Below are 22,732 nucleotides of genomic sequence, written 5' to 3' on the forward strand. Positions count from 1 at the left end.
GAGGTGCAGGGCTAACCAGGAGACCAGAGCTAGGAGACTCTGCCTCAGAAAGAAGCTGAAAGCCCGAATCAATCAAAACGAGATAAATGGCTGCAGCACCAACCTATGTGAGGAGCAGGTAGTCAGGGATGGAGTGAAGCACGTGGAGCCAAAACAAGAGGAGCGAGCATGTCCATGGGGGGCAGGCAAGGAACTCCAGGAGAACCTGTCAGCATCGGAGAAATGGAACCGTGGGTGTGTCTGGCTGGTGCACTCAGCAGAGCTTGCCCAAGGAGGATTGTGAGCGTGTGCTACTCAGATCTAGGAGCCGGAACTGTCAAGCGGAGATGTGCTGGGAGCTGTTTTTTCCATATAACACAGAAGGGTTTTATAAAGTCATTTGGTTCTTGTAACCAACCATACATATTTATGCTATGCAGTGTGTAGCCGTGGAGTATAGTTTTTCTTTGCTCTGAAGCCACCTAACCCATGTGGGGACGAAGTCCTGATTGAGACCTGGTGACTGCAAGCTGATGGGCTCTACCCTTGGTCCACCGTAGGAAGATGAGGCCCTGGGTTCCCTCCTGTCTCTCACAGGAGATGCTCCCACACTATTGTTCAGTCTTGAATATTAAAGCTGTTGGTTTTACCAACAGTGTGCCTCTGAATAGGGGCTAGAAAGAATCCTCAAGAGAATGTTTGTAGCTGATAACAAGAGAGAATGTCTGGTTTTGCAGGAGATGAAACGTCCTTTTGTATGTGAGCAGGAAGCAAGCAGATAGTCTATTTCAATAGCTTTTTATACCCACCAGGCATGTTGAAATTGATCTTTTCCATCACTGTTATCTATAAAACCCCTTTCGTTAGTGATTTAGTTGGAAGGGTGCTGTAGCCCATTCTTGTTCAAAGGTATTATCTCTTTTTTGGGGGGTGGGAGGTTGAGAACCATACCTTTACTACCCATTAGTTTAGCTTAGATATTCATTTATCTAAATGCTAATATTTATCTGAGCTAAAATGAAATTCAGAACAAAACCTTGTGAGAACTTGTAGCATCTTGAGTTCTTTGTTAGGAGGCTAATGCAACTAACAAAGTAAGAAGTAAAGAAATTGCTGACTATAATTAAAACCTGCAACTTTTCAAAAGAATAGTTGGGAATTTGTGGAAGACCACTCTTAATGCAGAATGATTTTGGTGTAAATTAAGTTAGATTCGACCAGGACTCTCTTAACCTTAAATAGTTGAGCAATATGCTAGTATTGTATTTTTTCTTTAATTTTATTTATTTATTTTAAAAATTTATTTATTTATTTATTTATCTTTGGCTACGTTGGGTTTTCCTTGCTGTGCGCGGGTTGCAGTGAGCGGGGGCTACTCTTCGTTGAGGCGCACGGGCTTCTCACTGCGGTGACTTCTCTTGCTGCGGAGCACTGGCTCTAGGTGCTCGGGCTTCAGTAGTTGTGGCACACGGGCTCAGTAGTTGTGGCTCACGAGCTCTAGAGCGCAGGCTCAGTAGTTGTGGCGCACCGGCTTGCTTGCTCCGCTGCATGTGGGATCTTCCCGGACCAGGGCTCGAACACGTGTCCCCTGCATGGGCAGGCGGATTCTTAGCCGCTGCGCCAGCACGGAAGTCCCTATACTAGTATTGTTGATGGACGTCTGAGGTCATGAAGGTCGTTTCAGCTATCCATCAGATACCCGTTGTGGCTTCACAAGTAAACTCCATGCAGAGTCATGTCTGACAGCCGGTATGTGAAGTGTTGTCTCTCAGATAGCATTTGAAGGGTTGTAGTAAACTTTTGTAGACTGTACTATGGACCGTTTTCCCCCAGGGTCAGCTAAGTGTCTCTCCTAAGAAGCGCTCCTGAGTTCTCAGACGGACCACCTCTTCTCTGTGCCCATCGTGAACCCAGGCTCCCTCCAGCACTGGGATCCTCACACTGTAATGTCGTGGCCTCTTTAGGCGTCAGCCTCCTCTCCAGATTCTAAGCCCCTTGGAAGACATCTTCCCATCACAGTGTTTTTGGCCTTAACACAACGCTTGGTTCTGTGAGGGGCTGCAGAAGAGCGATGCTGACAGCCGCTACTTGGGAGAGAGCATGGGAGCGACAAGCAGCTCTGAAGTGAGGCAGGGGGGACACCTCGGCTCTGCGGGTGTGTCCCAGGCTGTGACCGAGGCTGGGGGACCAGTTGTGAGTAAGATCCGCTGTCAGGCTCTAACCCTGAGAGACGTAATTAACTAACTGTTCACGCAATGATGCTGCGGTTTTGAAGGAATCAAGCTTGGGAGTAGGAGCCCCAGAAAAGGTGGAGAAGGCAGCAGGCGCGCAAAGGCTCCGCGTGGTCTCACTCTCCTCGGAGCCGCGTGGGGCTGTCACTCCCGAGCCCCAGCGCCAGGTGGGCGTACGCGCTGTTCCTGCGTGGGGCTCCCAGCGGCGGGGACCTATCCTGGCCCTGCTGCTCAGAGGTGTGGCAACTCCGGGTTGCCTAACCTTCCCCGGCGGGAGGCAGTCCAGTCCTTCAGGAAGAGTCGCTGGCCCAGCGTTTAGGAGCCATCACATTCCTTTTTATCGTGGCCATCTGGCAGTTTGCAGTAGAACTATTTTTCAAACCAGCGGTATTTACAGGGACAAGACTGGGCTGCTCTGTGGAGCCGAGGACGATATCAGCCTTTGAGGTAATGGAAACATAATTGGGGAACGAGGTGGAATTAGTGTCATCGCAAATGATCTAGTGCCTCATGTTAATTTCCCCGGGTTCTGTTCGAAGGGCAGTGGAGTCACTCATCTTGCGTAGCAAGCAGCCATCAGAAGGATTCTTTTCGAGCATTTAGGAAATAAAGTTCAAGTGCTCGGCCTTTAAAAGTTGCAGGAGCAGCTTCACGTCCCAGCTTTTTAAAAGGTATCATGATGTTATTGCTTGTTTTGCTTCTAGGAAGCCGAGGGTTTAGGAAATGACTTGGGCGGGTGCATCTGTGAGGTCGAAAAAGACACAGACGCGCTCCCCAGGGACCCGAGCGGCTTCGCTGTCTTCCCGAAGGTGCCAGCCAAGCGTCCGGTCCCCGCGGGCGCTCCTGGGGCAGTCCCCTGTGCCGAGGGTGTCCGGCGCCTTCCTAGACGTCTGGGGACAGTCGGGAGAGTCGCGGGGCGGCGGGACAGCGCGGGAAGAGCAAGGAAAGGGGAGTAGGGAGCCGGCCTGCGCCTCGCCCCTCCGTGCCAAGGACACCGTCGCGGAGGCGCGGCCAGCTTCCCAGGGTCGGACTTTCCGCCCCGGGGGCCGGGCGGTGGAGGTCCAGCCCTGTCCCCTTCCCAGCTTCGGGCGGCCCCCAGGGCTGAGTAAGCCGGGCGGAGAGAGACTGCAGGGATTTCCTGAGAGCTAAGGGAGGGAGGAGGGGACCGGGACGGGAGCCGGCAGCAAGGACCCTGAACCTGCCCGGCGGCGCTCCGGGGCCGCGCCGCCCGCGCCTCCCCACGCGCGCTCCCTCCCCGCCCCCGCGCCCGGCGGCCCCCGCCCCCTCCCGAGCCGTAGGGAATCAGGTCCCGGAGGAAGAGGGTAGGTGGGGAGGCGGATGAGGGGTGGGGGACCCCTTGACGTCACTGGAAGGAGGTGCCGGGGTAGGAAGTGGGCTGGGGAAAGGTTATAAATCGCCCCCGCCCTCGTCTCGTCTTAATCGAGGTCCGCTGGAGGCTCGGAGCGCGCGGGCTCAGCTCTCCTCGCGGCTCCTCCCCGGCGGCGGCGGCGGCTCGGAGCGGGCTCCGGGGCTGGGACGCAACGGCCGGAGGACGCCGGGCTGCGAGGATTACCAGGGGAAGTGGTTGTCTCTCGGCTGGAGCCGCGGAGAGGGGCGCCCGGGGCGGAGGGCCGGAGCGAGAGGAGACAGGCTCGGGCGGCTGCGGCGGGCGCCCGCGAGGAGCGCGGGCACCGGACGAGCAGGCCGCGTCGCGCTCACCATGGTCAGCTGCTGGGACACCGGGGTGCTGCTCTGCGCGCTGCTCGGCGGTCTGCTTCTCACAGGTGAGGCGCGGCCGGGGCCGGAGGCCGGCGCGGGGCTGGCGGGGGCAGGGGCGCAGCCCGGGGGGCCGGGTGCGCGCGGGGAGCGAGCTCGGAGGGAACCGGGGACACCAGTTGCAGTGGACACGCCTGGGGCCGTGACGCCCTTTCTCCTCCGCCGGGCGGTCGGGCTGGGCGCCCCGGAGAGCAGCTGGCTGGGGTCCGCGAGCATCGCCGCGCTCGGGTCCGCGCTAGGGCTGCCCCTTGCGGCTGGAGTCGCTGATCCTCGCTGCCTGGCGGCCTCCCCCAAGCCGGGGCCCCCCACCCAGGTTCTGGGCTCGGGAAGTGCCGGGCACCCGGACCTGCCTGACCCCCAGAGCCTGCTCTCAGGTGGCCTGGCCGGGTCTGCGAGGCCCCCGGATCAGCGGCTCCTAGGACGCCCGCGTGGCTGCCCGGGGGCCGGGCTGAGGCCCGGCCTTGGCGATGTCGGGCACGGGCCGCGACGTCGCGCCTCCCGAGGGAAGGTGAGACCCTTAGAAAGGGATTGCGTGCCTGGCGGGAGCACACAGATCCCTGAAGATGGCAAGAGCTGGTATCCTTCGACCCACTCTGGGCCCCCGAGCTCGCGTGTCCGGGGAACGTTCCCCCAGCGTCCTCTCCTCCCTCCCCCCCGCTTCCCACTCGCCTGCCACTGGGCCTGAGCGCTGGGCGCGCATCCATCCGAGTGGAGCCTCTGCCACGGGTCCAGCCCAGGTCGCCGACCTGAGTGACCTTGACCGACGAGGGCAGTCGAGAACCCAAATCCCGTTAAGTTTCAGAATTGCAAGCCTAGCCTTTTAAGTTCCGAGAGAAGAAAGGGCAAATGATTTGGACGAAAAGGTGCGGTTTGAGGAATCGGTGAGGTGCGCGCCTTTGCTGGGCGTTAGGGACACTGGCGGCAGAACCTTCAGGGACCAGTAGGTTGTACCTTGTTAGTGTGGCGGTGGCCTCCACCGAGGCGCCAAAACCCGAGGGCATTTAGGGACTCGGACTTGCCTTTTCTTCTCAGCGGGGCTCAGTGGCCAAGCCCCCTGGTTTAGTCCCGCTGGGCGCAGAGAGCCAGATTTTGGAGCGCCTGTCTCTTAAGCGTCGTGGAGGAAAAGTAAAATATGAAATAAAATACAGTAACATAGGTTATTGTAAAGATCCCTGGGTAGGAAAGTCCGTAGGGTTGAGCATATTTTTTTTTTAAATGCTTGTTAAACTCAAAAGGCAGTAACAAATATTCCTTCTCAGTGGGAAGACTAATTAAACCACCTGTTTCTTAATAACAAGTAATAGTTCCACTTGGATGAAGCTGTTAAACCGAGAGGCAAGGCGAATTCGTACTAAATTGGAGAGAACTCGCTCTAAGTTGGAAATGTTGCTAAAATAACTATATGAAGTGAAGTACTGCTTTTCTGTTTTAAAACTACATTTTGGGGTTTGAAAAGTCATGTGTTTTGAAATACAATTGCTTGGAGCATTTAAGTAACTTGCTGAAGTCCATCGTCTATTATGTAAAAGTAAATCTAGGTAAATTACTGTGAATCCAAAACATGGAGGGGAAAGTATATGCTTTATTGGATTTTCTGCTTCACACATAGACATCTTTATTTTGTTTCAAAAACTAGCAAAGTATAGTTCTGTTCGTGGTTAAAAGCAACTTAGATCCGTGGAAGCTTTTCAGAAACGCGAGTGAGATCCTCTTATGATTGCTCTTAGATTTTACTTAAATGAGGCAGAAATCTTGGAACTCTTGTGATTTTTTTAAAAAATGTTTTACATATGTGTTATAGGGAGAAAGCAAGACAAACACTGGCAAGGTGAGAACCTCTTCACCTGCCGGTTTAGGGAATGTTCTATCAGCTGTTGGGGTCTGTAATCGCCAATCTAAACCACAGGCTTCTCCCGCGGGTTAACAGCTGCGTCACAGGAAAACAATCAGGTACCTGCATTCTAAGCTGCATCAGCGCTTTCAAACTGAACGAGGGGCTGCACGTCTGGGGAGTGGTGTCTAGATAGGGGCCAAGTTTCTGCCCTGTGGATTTATGAGGAGTCCAACTTGCACCCATCACGGGCCAGCTCTGCTCACTGTTGGGTGCTATATAATTTTATGAGTTATTAATATTACGTGTGCGTTCATTGAGGTATGAAATAATCAGAGGGTCAGTAATACAAAAAGATAATGCCTTTCCCCGCAAAGAGTATATTTACCTTCTTCTAAATATCCTGGGAAATAAAAACACTCCAATATTCACGTGCTTCCAAGTCCTCTATATTGCAGTCTCTTCCTCTAAAAAGGATACTAGTCTTCCTTTCTCCAGCTCAAAGTCTCGTTTTCTTATTTTAAGGCAGCACACCCTTGATGAAAGCCACAGACCCTTTTTGTCTGCCCCCCTTTTTCTAGAGTTTTTGAGCAGCTGACATGTACAATTTGCTGTAGCTAATCGGAAATGCTTCACTTGCAAATTTTGTGAGTGGAGTTAATTAATGATATAAAGTTAAATCAAAAGTGTAGATGACAATGATCCCCATTTCCAAAATGAATGTACTAAATCTCTCAAAATCAAGCTAATTTTGCATAACAGTTTGTCTTTTCTCCAAGGTTTATAAAGCCACACTTTGGGTTGTGTTTTTCCGGAGCTGTACGTTTGAAATGTTAATTCCGTAGCACGTTTGGTGGTCCACCTAGTTTTCCAAATGATGGATCACACTGCAGATAAATTGTAGGTGGTCACCTACTCTAGTTCCTCAATATTTTGACTTTATTTATTTATTAAGTTTTTTCTGTCCCTGTTGAAAATTCTATAATAGGCTATCCAGTTTCTTTTCTAGGGAGCATTAAGTGGGTTTTGTGTTTTCACATGTAAAATTAAGACGTTAGAATAGATGGTTATTTCTAGGGGCCTTTCCCAACTCTAAAATTCAATGAATGATTCCAAGAAACAGACTGAACACAGTGTCTGTTTTTCTCCCTCCCTCAACTGCATTTGCCTATAGAATGGGTGATCAGCCCTGCGATGCCAGAGCTGGGGCTGAAGGGGTGAGCTGGCTTTCCCCTGCTGTCAGTAATCACGGTGGATTTTCTTTTTCACTAGTGCAACACACCTAATTCCAACCGATTAGCTTGCTCTTTGTCGGGTTGCAAGAACTAAGCTGTTAGAGGATGCCCAAGCCAGGACGAATCATGATCTTGGGCTTTTTTTTTTTTTTTTTTTTAACTAACAGAATGTGTAACTCTATGAAATAGACTCTATTTCATAACTCTAGTTCCATGATCTCTTCTAAGGAGACCGGTCATTTAAAACCCATATGTATTTCTTGTTTTTTTCAATTAATGCTTACTAGTTGCAAATAATACTTATTTGCTCCCCAAGTAACTTAAGTCTAAAAGAGTTTCCGATTTCAACAAGAATACTAAACCTCTTATTTAAACTGGAACTTATTTTATATGACTTTTTAGAACAGACCAAATAATCACTTTGTTTTTACCAAAACTATTTAGATATTTTAAATCTCCTTTGAATGTATATAATAGAGAAGTTGAAAATGATATATCGCCTCCCAAAATGGTTTTATATCCACCAAAAAAAAAAAAGGTAGTATCCTTGAGGAAGGTTACCCAGTAGATCACCAAGTTATGACTGATGTTTACTCTGGCTTGAGAATTCTGCAAAGCAAGAACAAATAACAGAGTAAATAGCTTCTGTAGTGCTTTAAATTGAGATGTGCATGCGAGTGAGTGTGAGGGTGGAGAGTGAGGGAAGTTCTCTTGGCACCTGGGTGTTAAACGCAGAGCTTGCTGGTGTTAGGGTCTTGGTTCAATTGCACGGTCAGGAGTTTGTTGGATAGCAAGTGAATATCATAATTTTTCAGAGCATTTGTCATCGTGGCTAGAGGAGGAAGGACATTTGAAATAACACCAGGCTTAATTTTTAAGTAAAAATATGTCATTAGCAACGGTTAAAAGCATTAAAAGCATTGGTTGCATTTGGTTGAAAATGATCTACAAGAACAGTCCATTCCCATTGGGCTCAGTACACTGGGGAGGCTTGCAAGGAATGACAAGAGCTCCTGCCAGATGCTTTCCAGGATCATTGTTGATTCCTCACACACTTGGGTGCCTTGGAAATTGCATGCTGCTGATTACAGTACTGGATTTTATACCAGATTGAGGAAGGGGAAGGAAACGGGAGGAATTGGGGGGTGATGGAGGGAGGGCTTGAAAAGAAAGCCTCTGGTTTAGTATCTGGGACTGCAGGGGGGTTTCATTAAGGAAATGGTTCCATTGAGTCTGCTGACGATAGTGGACTAGATTTCCTGCATTGCTGCTGGGGCGGATGTCGGGGGATGTCAAGAATTCCTGGGGATTTCCCATCAGTCTTGGTAAAGCTGGATGCCTAAGAGCCATGTCTGATTATTGCTCCTTTCCTTGATTTTGTGCTCCTTGAGAGAATTGATCTCATTGCGCAGACATATACTGTGAGCGCTAGATGGAACCTCAGGGATCTAATCTACTCCTTTCAGAGACGAGCAGTTTAGTGATTTTTTTTTGCAAGCTCAACAGCTGGCTGGTGGCAGACCCAGGAACAGAACCTGATGTTCATCCTACAGATAACATTTCTTCTTCATTTTTGTATTTCCTCTACCCCAAACAGAGTAGAGATGTTCAAATATTTGTTGAATGACATTATTGCAGAGCTAAAATTTCGTTTTAAATGCTGGTATTTAATCTTATTTCTCATTTTATTGAATATATTTAAGAGTCTTCTTTCCCACCATCAATGCACGAATAAGTTTTTTTTTACACACATAAAACTAGGACCATATGAACATATTGTAGTGGTAGATATGTATTTATATGCTCTTCTGCGAAAATATCTATTTAAACTGCCTTTTTGAACATAATACGTTCATATTTTAATGCATCATCATTAATTTTTTACAACAGTATTTTCAGTGACTGCATAGCATTTCATGGTATGGCTATGCCATAATTTATTATACCCAACTGGCATCTTTTTTTTAGTATGAAAAAACTTTAAAGCCCGTAAGGGGTTTAATTAGGAATATCAAAATGATGGCTGCTTAGTAATATACGAGAGATTTGGGGAGAAAACTAATTTTTCTTGTGAACAGTTGGAATCCTCCTTTTGAATGGCTGCAGCTTAAATAGTTGTGGCTTACGGTACTAGCTTCATCTATTACCATTTCCCTCCACATACCCCGTGTCCCAGCCACACAAACTCTACCCCCGTCAAAGAAATAGCTCACCATTCTTTAGATGGGCCTTGCACTTTTCATGCTGTTTGTCTGCCTGCAAGACCCTTTTTCTCCCTCTGCATCTTTTCTTCCCGTGCCTTCAAAATTCAGCTTAGAAATCACCAGCTCCATGAACTCCTCCTTATAGCCCCAGACAGAATGACTGGTTTCTTCCGCTCCTGTATGTAGCCTCCTCTTATAGCCCCTATATGGGTCCCTATGGGTCCCTCCTCCTGTTCTTCTCACCTTGCATTGTTAGTATTCTGTTTATGTGTCTGCCCTCACTCTTTGGGGAGGAGAGCCCGTGTCTTAACTGCTCTTACATCCCTGGCACCTACTGTCATGCCTGGCATGGAAGCTCTCAGTAAATGTTGGAATGAATGAATGATGTAGCCACACTGTCATTTCAAAGAAGAAATCTTTCCGGGCCAGATATGACTTTATTCCAGGTTATTAGTTACTCTTGCCTGTCCATTGGGCCTCAGTTACAGTGGATTCCTTAAAGAGGCTGTTTCTCAATAGAGAATATTTGTCCTCTGCAGTGAATGGCTAAGATCTAGGAAATCAGCTATGATTTTCAACTCTGAGATACCCATGTCTTGTGATCCCCTCCTGTTTGGTCATGATGATTCCCTGGGGCCTCTGGGCCAGCAAAGCTGGGCTTGGGTCCATGCAGTAGTTCTGTCCTAACCCTCTGTCGGTATGGGGCCGGGCCCTTCACCTTTACTCCGCAGGGCTTTATACTATTTTTAGTGCTCTTAGATTTTATGCTTTGACTTTTCCTCTCATAGACTCAAACCTGAGCCATTGGGTGCTGGGCTGTGTGGCAAATCTGAATGACAGGGAGATTTGAGATTTTCAAGAGTCTGCTTTAATAAGGAGCCTTGTTACAGGACCAGGCTAGTTGCCTGATTTCCTCCTTCCTTAGAAAAGGTTCTCCTTAACTATTCATGCAAATAGATTCTTCTGGCAGGACCAGCCTACTAGGTGTGAAACATGTGAAAAATCGGAACCCCCTGATCCAGTCTCGAGCTGGTGCCTCTCTTCCCCCACTCCCATCCCCAGCCCCAAACTTTGCACATGCCCGCAGCATGCTTCTCAAAGTGTGGTCCATGGCCCAGCATCCCCTGGCAACTTAACCAATCAGAGCCTGTATATTAATAAGGTCCCCAGATGTGTTTTTGCACATTAAAAAATTGAGAAGCGCTGATTTTAGTAAAGGACTTTTAGCTCTGGTGTCAGGGTCTGAATCGTCTTCACCAGCATCCTAGTGATGACCTTGACCTGTGTGACCAAGGGACTAAACCTGGGCCAGCCAGGAGCTTCTTTCCGGCTCCCATACTCTTCTTGTGCCCTGTCTTCTGCCGGGACACCTGTGATCTGCTTCAAGACTTTTTTTTTTTTTTTTAACAAAATCTTGGACTTAACTTGGACCTGTAGTCAAAGCATACAGAGGTTGTGGTCTTGAAGAATACCACGGTTCACCAAACCATGGGTCTTAGAAAATAGGGACCTGGTGAAAAATAGTAAAAATGGCATTAAACAGATAGGTTTTAACCATAAGTAAAAGTTTTACAAAGCATTTGCTTCCAAAACAAAGTCACTTGGTGTAAAAACCAGAGAGGTGAGCATCCTTCTCTGTAATCTGTTGTCAAGGAGGCACCACTGTCTCATCATGCTGTCCTGCAGCTGATGACACATTTTCTGTGCTTCTTGCTGGCTTGAAATTTAATGCACTTGCCTTCTTCCTCCTCTCATTATTGCAAATCTTGGCAAATGCTTTTGTCTTTTCACAGGTTACCACAGTGCTTATGGGTACTTTTTCTCAGCCTGGTCTTCTATCCTTCTGTTGAACCGGTGGAGTGGGACTGCATTTCCTTTCAAACCACAGACCCTCCCATGTGGTCAACACAAGCAAGGCTATAACAATGATCAGGTTCTTTTGTGAAACGAGGCCTGAGGTGAACCTTGTATAAATGAAAAGCCTTGTCTTCTGTCATATGCAAATATGAAACCACTTGCGCTCAAGGCCACCTTTGGCGGCCTTGATTAGTAATTAGTCTGCCAACTGAGTTCTGTGAAACCCTTTGCTTCTCTCCAGGGTCCCTAGCTTTGGCTCTACCTTAGAACCATCTGGGAGGCTTTATTTCTAGAATCCTCTTGCCCTGGCTGCACTTCTGACCAATTTGATCATGAGTTTTTGAGTGGGACCGAGGCATCGTTCATTTAAAACTGCCAGGTGATTCCAATGGGCGGCCGAGGTTACGGAACCTTCTATTTTATCATATATCCAAATCACCTGGAGAGCTTGCGCTGCAGCACTGGGCCCGCCCCAGAGTTTCTGATTCAGTAGGCCTGGGATGGGGCCCGGAATTTGCATTTCTAACAAGATCCCAGGTGGTGCTGAGGCACGGATGCAGAGACCACTGCTTTGAGAGCCCCTGACCTCGGGCTCCACTGAGAGGCCTGGCTACCTGGGAGTCACCCGTCCTGGGGCCAATCTGGAAAAGGCACTAAATTAAATCATTACTAGACATCTAACAAGGTGGAGGAAACTGTATCTGTGAGGAAGAAAGGAACTCTTCCTCTCTTAGAATTAGAGGAATTCTGGGATAAAGTGCTTGGGATGGGCGGGCCTGTTTTGCAGAGCAGGGTATGTGAGTTAGGAGCCAGAACTGGATTGCTGGTCTAGACAGGAAAGCTAGTAGTAGGCCTCCTTCCCTGCCTCACGCTGTGGAGTGCCCAGCCTTTCCTCTATAGAAATGTGGGCACATGGCTACAGAGTCCTTTGGGAAGGTGCCATGCTACTGACCTGTCCCAGGCACCCATGCGCCTTTGGTCCAGCCCTGCTACCCTTCAGTAAGCCCTCCACGAAGCTGTCGGAAGCCTTGTTCTCTTTCCCTCTCTGACCAAGCCTCTGTAGCTGAATTCCTCTGCTGGGATTAGCGTCCCCACTTGGATGGCTGAATTCTACCTGTCGGAGCAGTATGGCTCTGCTGACTTCTGGGGATATGCCAGGGGTCTGTCCCCCTTGGTGAGCAAAGTCGCTGCCACATTGGAGACAGAGCTGGCCTCTCACTGGGCAGAATCATGGTGCTGGGACCCTTCTCGTGAAACGCCAAGAGTATAAGCCGCTGCTCCTTCCCTGAGAGCATCTCGGGGTACTTATAGGGCATTTAAGGCCTAATATTGTGTGAGCTGTATTTGGACGCTTTCATTTTCAGATACAGAAAGAGCATATCCTTCACCCACGGCTGAATCAGTGCTTCTCAAGCCTGAGTCATGATAGCATTTGTATCTGTCATCTCCTGCCACATAATAGGCTTCCTCAAAACGCAGTGGCCTACGACGAGAATTCATTATGTCTCATGAGTCTGTGGGTTAGAAATCTGGGTGCGGCTCAGCTGGGCGGTTTGCTTTGGGCCTCACCTCGGTCACGCATGCAGCTGTAGTCCCCTGGCTTTGCCCCTGGGACCGCGGCGCTGGCTGTCGGGGGGGCCACCCTCCGCAGGCGGCCTTTGGCCCCCCAGCCGTCTAGCCCACCCTCCTTACTGGGTGCAGGGGCCGTCTGAGAGGACAACAGCGGATGTCTCAAGGCCTTTGGAACTCTTACAGCACCACCTCTGCCACATTGGGACGGTCAGAGCGGTCCTAACTCAGAGTGGGGCGTGGGGAAAGAGATTCTCTCCAGGCGGGAGGAGCTACTTAGTCTTGTGAGCTCGTTTCTCGAGGTACACACTGCTGTTTAGTACTAAACCTTTCTTTTCTTTTCTTTCCTTTCCTTTCCTTTCCTTCTGGCCGCGCCACGCGGCATGTGAGATCTTAGTCCCCCGACCAGGGATCGAACCCGTGCCCCTTGCATTGGAAGCGCGGAGTCTTAACCACTGGATCTCCAGGGAAGTCCCTGACCTTTCTTTTCAATCTAGATTTTGAAAAGATTCCGGAGTTTGGCCAAGAAAATAATAGTGAATAATGCCTTGGCCCTTCTTAACCTGTGAGCTAAAGACAGCTGGTCCAGTGGAAGAGCTTCCTATTCGTAACTCTGCTGATTAGGGGACATAGGCCACGGTTAAGGTGGCTGCCAGGCTCTCAAGAACACCATGGCACCGGCACGAAGCGGGGGACAGCTGACCCTCAGTTTGCAAGTGTAGGCAGTGGGCAGCTTCTCGGGGCTTAGATCGGAGGATCTCTGAGCATCTTCTGGGGGATGTGGTGAGGCTGTAAGTGCTTGGGGGGAGGGGGGTGGAGAGAAAGGAGGCAACTAACGCTCATGGATCGTCAGGACTTAGATTCATACATATTATGTTGGTCAGTCCCAAGAGGTAGGTACAGTACTCTTACATATGAGGAAACTGAGGCTTGGGTAAATTAAAAACTTTTCCTAAGATCACAGAATACCTAAGTATTTAGATAAATTAAATACTTTCCCTAAACTGGAATTATTTCCATTTGGTTCCGTCAGACTCCAAACCTCCCTCCTCTTACCACGCCTTAGAACCTAAAGGAAAGGAGAGAAGGGAAGGAGCACGGGTGAGAGTGTGCTTGTCTTTCCCTTCTTTCCAAACCGTTCTATCCTTGGAGCTTTGCCACGTCCAAAGAATGTGAGACTCCACTGCAACTCCGGCCTCAAATGGCCTTGGGAGATTCCACTGCTGTGTGTGGCAGACACCATTAAAGGCTCCATTAAGACAGAATTTTCATCATGTGGGTTTTCTTATCATGGGTATTCAAGGCCCTTCCAAAAAATTCAAGTCAGAGAAGGAGCTCCAAAACCATTAAGAACGTGACTTTATATAGGCTTCCAGACTGCTCTCCCACATGGGGCTTGGGATGAATTGAGCTTGCACGGGAGGGCGGATGAGGCCAGAAGGGCACTTTGATTCTGGAAGAGGTCTCATCAGGTAGGTCCCCCGACAGGCTGGGCTGCCCTCTGCCAGGTTGTTTCCGGGAATCAAATGTCTACTTCTCTGTGCGCCTTTTAGATCCCGGAAACCACAACAACCTGAAGCTTTTTTTCTTAATGAAGCTGGAGTAAAGGGGTGGGCCCTGATGCTTCATGAACTGGGGTGGGGGAGGGCTCTGTCCCCGGGGGAAAAGGGGGAGGAATGTGCATACCGGGCGCTGTGAACCTCTTCCGAACCATCCAGCGTGCACGCTTTTAACTTTCTTTTATGAATGGAAACCCCAAGGGTCACATTCTTACCAAGTGACCAGGCCAGGGTGGAAACCTAGGTCTTTCTGATTTTGAAATCAGTACTCTTTCCACCAACAGTTATCCAAAAGATCTTGAATGATAAAATCTAGGAATGCAGGAAAACCAAGGAGTTTGGTTTTCAGGGTTTAGAATAGAAAGTTATTATGCCCGTGAGAAAAAGACAGCTGTCCAAGGGCATTGTCCTAGAGGGAGCGCCCATCGGTCTGGGATGGTCACGAACACAGTCTCTGCTTTGCCTGTTTGACTGATAGTCCTTGTACAGTTAACAAAAATGGAAGCATTTCTTTAAGGCCTGTTGCTCTTTGGGTCTCTTGCTTTTCCCTAGATCATTCCTTTCAGGCATTCAAACGTACAAGAAGTCAAGAAAGAGAAAAAAGCATTTTATTTTTTCCTTGATCCTTACCTGGAGAGGGATACTTTTTTTTAAATTGAAGTATAGTTGATTTACAATGTTGTGTTAATTTCTGCTGTACAGCAAAGTGACTCAGTTATACATATGTATACGTTCTTCTTTATATTCCTTTCCATTATGGTTTATCACAGGCTATTGAATATTGTTTTCTGTGCTATACAGCAGGACCTTGTTGTTTATCCATTCTATATATACTAGTTTGCATCTGCTAATCTTAAAATCCCAATCCCTCCTTCCCCCCACCCCCCATCCCCCATCCCCCTTGGCAACCACAAGTCTGTTCTCTCTGTCTGTGAGTTGGTTTCTGTTTCGTAGATAAGTTCATTTGTGTCATATTTTAGATTCCACATATAAGTGATATCATATGATATTTGTCTTTCTCTTTCTGACTTACTTCACTTAGTATGATAATCTCTAAGTCCATCCATGTTGCTACAAATGGCATTATTTCATTCTTTTTTATGGCTGAGTAGTATTCCATTGTATATATGTACCACATCTTCTTTATGCATTCATCTGCTGATGGACATTTAGCAGATGTTTCCATAACATGTCTTGGTTATTGTAAATAGTGCTGCTATGAACATAGGGTACATGTATCTTTTTGAATTATAGTTTTGTCTGGATATATGCCCAGGAGTGGGATTGCTGGATCATATGGTAGCTCTATTTTTACTTTTTTGAGGAACCTCCATACTGTTTTCCGTAGTGGCTGTACCAACTTACATTCCCACCAACAGTGTAGGAGGGTTCCCTTTTCTCCACACTGAGAGGGATATTTTTTGATACCAGAATATGGCCATGTTTATCTGAATCTGAGAAAAATGCTGTTTTGCCACCTATAGAGGAGTTTTATCTTTTGTTCCAAGGAAACAGTAGAAAGTGTGGTCAAAGGGATACATGGCTTGGATGAAAGTTATAAGGAGTGGTTATATATATACAGTTTGATTTTTATGATTGTTTTCTTTTTCTAAGTTGGCATTAGAGAAACCAAAAATACATGTAAACAGATGGAAAGGCAAGGATATATTAGAGGGGATTGCAAACAAACAATTTTAAAAGGCAATGTAAACTTGTGTTACAGCATTTTGTCTATGATGAATGGTATTGTTTTCTTTTTGGGAAACTCTGTTTAACTCTTTTCTACTTAATGTCTCCTGCTGGATCAGATTTTTGTTCTCTGTTGTTATTTGGAAATTTTTATAGCTTTGAAATCTTCTCCATAGGGAATTCTGCTAGAACTAGAGAAGAAGGGAAAAAAAAAAAAAAAGCAAGCATGGGAATTGAGTCATTGTATTGCCTTAGAATGGACTTTGTGTACCTACAACTTCTTGGGGGTTAGGGAATATTTGACACACATCATTGGTGTACAGATTAGAAGTGTTCAACCACTCACTCCCCTACCCCATTCCCTGTCCTCAAAGCTGGTAAATGAAAAATACATTAAGTTCAGTATTTGCCACACAAAGTCACTTAGAAATGCAGGAAACTCTCATGAATGCTAACTTTCAAGAATTTCTAGTTTGCTTTAGCCCTTTTGGACTGGTCATTAAACTTAGTGATTCTATATCCGGGTAGATGTCTTTTTAGGAGTAGTAAAATTCTAAAGTGTAGAAATAGAGTTGTTGTTGTTGATTTTCAATGTGCTTCATGGTGCAAGCAGATGGGCATGGTATTGCTTTGCCGGAATAATTCACTCACCATTTTGGAAGAGTGTTAAGTATAAACTTGGGAGGGGAAATGTCTTTTGAGAAATATGTTTTCTGACAGTGTTTTGGAATGCTGTATCTTCTGCTGTGATTTCACGAGGGAAAGCATGGGTCGTATTGAATTTAATTCTCGTGATGTCAGTTTCATAACCAGTCGTCATTCCAGGTTCATGTTCAACCTCTAGCACGAGTTCAGGCATGCTTGGAAGACCCTTTTATTTTAGAGCATTTTTAACATATTCACTTAAAAAGTGCTCAAACAATTATCAATTAACCTATTATATTTTATTTCAAGATGGAAACATGGTTGTATCTATCATGCTCTGTGTTGACCATTGAGTGTCTTTATTTTGTGATGTTAACTGTAAATTTTACTGAAATGACTCATCTATGTTAGTGAAGAATTCGTGACTCCCTGTACTCAGAAACGTGTCCTTTAAAAACAAAGTGTACCTGGCTTTGAGGTGATCTGTTTGTTGACTTAGATAATCTTGAACACGTGGTGGTGTTCACCTAATCTGCTTCTTGGTGACTCATGTCCTAAGGGGCCTCTCAGGACTGAAAGCCCTTCAAGAGGAAGGGCTGGTTTCTGCCCTGTCTTCACAGCTGTGAATCCAGGACAGTGCCTGGCATACAGTGGTCACTCAATAAATGCTGGTTGAACTGACTAGAGCTGTATCCTAGACGTCCCTCTGGGTCTCAGAGGCCTTTTAGTAATCATGGTTCCATATTGGTTCACCTTCTAAGAACCTATGTGCGGGTATAGTGGAGGAGATTGGCAGAAATATGTCCAAGAGCTGGCAGGAATTCTCCCCACACATCTGAAATGTTCTGTTCCTTCCTTCTGGGCCATCCTCTGGCTCCAATGACCCCTTTCTTATCCTTGGCTGAGCTGCCGTGTTCTCCTGATTTGAATCTAGACTCGGAATTCAGAATGAGGATCTAAGCTGCCTGGCCACTACAGAAATGGCTCCCAAGAGATATTTCCTTTAGATGGACCCTCCTCCTGGGATACTCTTAGCTGGTCAAGGTTCCCAAACAGCACAGAAGAAAGACAGTTGATTGGGAACCTTAATTTGTAGGTACAGCAACGCAGCCTAAACATATCAGGTGATGTTATTATTGCTGCTATTGTTTTTGCCCTCTTGGATAAGAACATTTGCTCTGGAAACCATTTCCCCTTGGCTCTGGACCATCCATGGTGTAGGCTAGGAAGAGGAGAGAAGAGGAGGCACAAGTTAAGTCCTGGCTAGGACTGATCACATCTGATCATTTTCTTTTATTCCCCTCATTCTGTATCTATCCCTCTTCCATGATTTCAAAAAGCACAGTGTGGGACTTCCCTGGTGGCACAGTGGTTAAGAATCCAACTGCCAATGCAGGGGGCACAGGTTTGAGCCCTGGTCCAGGAAGATCCCACATGCTGCAGAGCAACTAAGCCCGTGCACCACAACTACTGAGCCTGCGCTCTAGAGCCACAACTACTGAGCCTGCGTGCCACAACTACTGAAGCCCGCGGGCCTAGAGCCCGTGCTCCGCAACAAGAGAAGCCACCGCAATGAGAAGCCCGTGCACCACAGCGAAGAGTAACCCCTGCTTGCCGCAACTAGAGAAAGCCCGCACGAAGCAATGAAGACCCAACGTAGCCAACCAAAAATAAATAAATAAATAAATTTATATTAAAAAAAAAAAAAGGGCACAGTGTGACCTAGGCATATCTTCTAGTGAATGTTCACTAGCGGCTTTTTTTCCCTAATAGCAACTGAAGTCAGGTAGACCCCAGACTTTAAAAAAAAAAAAAAAAAATTATATCTGTATCTATCTATCTATCTATCTATCTGTACAAACCAAGGCATTGGAAAGAAACAATAGAGCTCTCTCTTCTCAGCAAAGAGATCAAGGAAAGCAGAGCTGTAGAAGCAAGAGAATTAAGAGTAGCTGATAAAACAGTTGTTTGCAAAGTAAAGTTGGGTTTTAGAGGGTTTGCAGATTTGAAGGAGAGAGAAAGAGACCCTGGTGTTTCCTTCAGCAAACACACGCTCATTCGTCAGGTCTTACCTTCAGCATCATTCTTCTGAGAGAACGTCCTTCACTCCCTGGGCTGGGTTCCTCCCCTCCTCCCCACATCTGGTACCCTTCCCTCTGATCACCCACTAACATAATGTAATTTTACACTTGTAGAAAAACTAATTTATAAGTATAAAATTACATCTGTCTCTATATACTTATCTGTTGTCCAGCCTAAGTTATAAACCCTTCAAAGAAGCGATCTTGTTTGTCTTGTTTATTATTGCATCCTTCTGTTGGAATATGTTTGAAATATTAAATGGAAGAATAAATGCTGAGGTTACAGAGCAGCAGAGAGAGCGCCAAGGCGAGGGGGTGAGCGGAAGGGGTAGTATCAGGAATGGAGTAGGGAAAAAACCAGGATTGGCTGGCAGTAAAAGAGATAAGAAGGATAGGTCGATGAGGGTGATACATTCCCAGCCTCCTGGAATCATGGATGGGAGTCCAACCCTTAACCCACTCACTTCATCAGTCTCATCTCGGGGTTGGTGGTTTCACTTTGTGGGTACAGCTCCAGTGTTGGGGACCTTAACTACCTCTCTTCGCAGTGCTTCCTTCTGCTTTTATGTAACTTCTACTTCTTGGTTTTGGTCTTGTCCTCCAGAATGAGCTGATCCATAAGTTATATTAAAGCCTGTGAGGTCGATGGCCAACTGATAACAGAAATTGGTGTTTGGTTTTATTTTTTCTTCCATCAGATATATGATATCTTGGAGGATATTAAAAATGCTAATTCTATAATAGATTAATGAAACTGTATGAGTAAAAATGACCCGAGAATTAAAACCAATATTCTCCAGGTTTTGGGTGCAAATTACTTTAAAGTCTGTCATGGATATTTGTAAGGAAGAACTGAATATCACATACTGAAGTGACTGAAAAACCTTCAGTCAATTATTTCTTTAAAAATTGAGATACTTCTGGTGGCAGCATACTGCTTTTAATTGGTTCCTTTCCCTTCCAGAAGCTTGGCTGTCAGCAAAACTTGTATCACCTTAATTCCATCTAAGAATGTACAAACTTTAAAAAAAAAAAATCTTAGGAAGGCCTGCTATTACCCATATTTACTATGTAAATTAAGTGAGTCTTAAGAAAACATGAAAATTAAAGCAAAGCAGAATTTAAAAGAACTGTTCAGTCAACACACCCATCCCATTGTCTGTGCAGGATTAATCTCCAAAATATGTGTAATGAAAAGCAATTGTATTCCAAATTGTTTAATTTAGAAGGAAACTGATTTTGACAACAGAAACACAATGGTCAAGGACAGTGTTTAATGAGCCTTAGAAAGTATGCTAACGCAGCTTTCAAAACCTCAATTCCCCTATGATGGATAACTTTATTGCACACTCTTGGCTATTTAAATCTCAAGGGTCAGAGGGTTTGTATATGTTATTGGTAACAAAGACGGAGATCTCTCAACTTTCAGTGAGTGAATTTATAAGGCACCTCCTTTACAGACAGTCTAAAGTACTCCGGAAAAATGTGTTCTATGTAGTTTAGACTCCAGAAACTCTATCAGAATAAGCTTGAAATTAACATCAGGGCTTTATCACACTTAGCCTTCCAATCTCATTTTATTTCTCCCGTACTTTTATATGCAAAGCAAGTGGGGTTGTGTCATTATTTGTAATAGGTTAGAAAGTTGAAGAATATGCAACATAAAAAGAATAGACCAAAATTTGAGTTAGGGATAATAACGTTTTCGTCCTTTCCTTGCATGGATAGCTAGAGTTTAAGGTACACACTTTCCTGCCTGCCTACTTGCCAGCCTTTCTTCATTTTATGGTACAAAAATTTTAAGGTATCATGTTGGATTCGAAATTAAAACTTTGGCATGATAAATATTTTTTATGGTTACTTAATAGCATTCCAACATACAGCTCCACGATATATTCAGTTTTTTCCAGAAAGAATTGTGTGTGAACCTGAGGATTATCAGTGTTACATGACAGGTTATACACAATGGCTCAACTAAAATTTAAAGTTCTAATTCCCGTCCTTATACTTTAACCATTCTATGTCAAGCTCCTTTATTGAATCGATGAAATATTTCCCAGGTCTTCTCTGTGATGCTTTCCTTCCTAAAGGAACCCAGAGGGATCCATGTAAATAACATGAATTCCGGGGCCCTGCTGTCATTGTCTCCATAGATGCCCGGAACTTGGGCATTGAACAGTAATACACACAGAGTACTTGGTAAAATGTTTTGTGGTAGACCAAAGCATAATCCTAATGCCATGTAGAATAGGGAAGACTTGAGATTTTAAATTGTGGGTTGCCTACATACTGTCCTATGCTTCCAGACTAGTGATTGTTTGTTTAAAAAGAATACAGAGGATACCTTGGGCTGAACTGAAACTTGTAATCCTAAACAATTCAGAGGACAGAAGGTTAATATTAAGGCAGTTCAAACATTTTATTAATACGACTACTATGCCTAATGATGCAACTTGCTCCAAATGCTAGGATGCAGCAATTGATGAAAGATGAACAACAGCAGGAAAACCCTGGTTGCTTCCAGTAAACCAAGTGTTTGTATATTGCATGTGTGTTTATTGCATCTCTGCGGAGTGTTCTTTTTTTTCAGGTGTTTATAACCTGAAAGTTAATATATTCTGGCCTGAAATAACTTGTAAATCGACATGAATGATAGCATAGCACTGCTGGTGATTATAAGCCCTTCCGTGTGCGGTGTCATCAGGTCCAGTTTCCCCACAGTCCTCTGAACAGTAACATTGGATAAGAACAGAGGATGGTAGGGTGTCTGCTTCACATATAGTGCATTTCCTGCTACTGGTAGAGAAACAGCCGTGCCGAGCCCTCCCTAATACCCACAACCTTCCTCTTGGCGTTTTTAGGGTATAAAGTGCACTGGTACTGTTCATCTCCTTTTGTGTAAGCAGCAGAAAGCCTACCATCTTCTCTACTGAATGCTTTGTGAGCTATGTCTCGTGCCCTGTCAACCGGATCTTGACCCTTGCTCCAGGCCGCTCAGATAACTCCCATGACATCGTATGGTAAATTGAAATGACATCTTGTTAGACAGTTCTATGGAGGTGGCTTGTGAACTCATTCAATAAAAGGACATCGGTGTGGGAGTAGAGCATTTGGGGGGTAAAAAGGTAACTCCTTGGTCGGCAGGAGATTTCTCACTGACCAACCTTAATTAACTCTGATGTCACATGAAAAGGAGCTGTTCCTGGGTACAGGTCACTTGGAGGGTAGGCTCCTGATGGTAGCCGGTGACAGGCCCGATGATAAATGAACGTGCCCTGTTAAACCATGACCCTCCGAGAAGCCAGTGTCAAGGAAAAAGCTCAGAGAGGTACCCTGAAGACGTGCCCCTCGTAAACGTTGACAGTAGGAATGCCGATGTCAGTAGAGGACTTTTCTCTTGGCAAACATCTTAAACCACACATTTTTTTTCTTTTCAATAACCTTTATAGAGTTTAAGGAAAAATGAGTGAAGTCCATCACCCATGCATGGATGGAACCAAGACCATGGTCACTTCAGGGGCTAATACCATGGTGTCCTCTGTGCGCTGCACTGGATGGAAAGCTGTTGGTGGATTTTGTTGACTGAGAAAGTGTGAATTGTAAGCTTTAAAACAAGAAAATTATTCAAGTAAACATATGTTTAGGGCTGTGCCAACTGTCACTGCTGAAGTTAAACAATTTTTCACTTGTTTTTTTACACCTGAATTCAAGACATAAATGCTATATAAATGGCTTTTAAATTTTCTCTTAAGGCATGGAGATCAGGTGCTTCATAGTTTGGATCTGATGATCTGGGGATTACTTGGGATAGCAGAAACTCTGAAGCAAGAAACCAGTGAATTCTTTTTTGTGGGTCCCTTTGATAATAAAAAGATGAGAAAGAAAATAGCAAGTCTCTGGGATTAGCAACTTGCTACAAATTAGGTGTATTACTGCTGGAAGCAGCTACCTTACCATTCTGTCCTTTGTGGACCCGGGACCAAGAGCATAGTAATCTAAAATATCCTACATCTGTCCATCTAAAAGTCACAATCTTATCTCCACAAGGGATTAGTCAGCAGTGAGTCAGAGCTTCA

The 22,732-nt window shown here is 45.8% G+C and overlaps 1 protein-coding gene across 1 annotated transcript in view; it reads left to right on the forward strand.

Moving 5' to 3' along the window:
• The first annotated feature begins 3,740 nt into the window (after positions 1-3,740).
• Positions 3,741-22,732, forward strand: part of FLT1 (fms related receptor tyrosine kinase 1) — a 168,347-nt gene continuing 149,355 nt past the window's right edge. The window contains exon 1 of the mRNA XM_061171122.1: positions 3,741-3,994. Coding sequence (XP_061027105.1) covers positions 3,931-3,994 — 64 coding nt within the window. The 5' untranslated portion in view covers positions 3,741-3,930. The remainder of the gene's footprint in view (positions 3,995-22,732) is intronic.

This window comes from Eubalaena glacialis, chromosome 16 (genome assembly GCF_028564815.1).
Source record: "Eubalaena glacialis isolate mEubGla1 chromosome 16, mEubGla1.1.hap2.+ XY, whole genome shotgun sequence".
NCBI lineage: Eukaryota > Metazoa > Chordata > Mammalia > Artiodactyla > Balaenidae > Eubalaena > Eubalaena glacialis.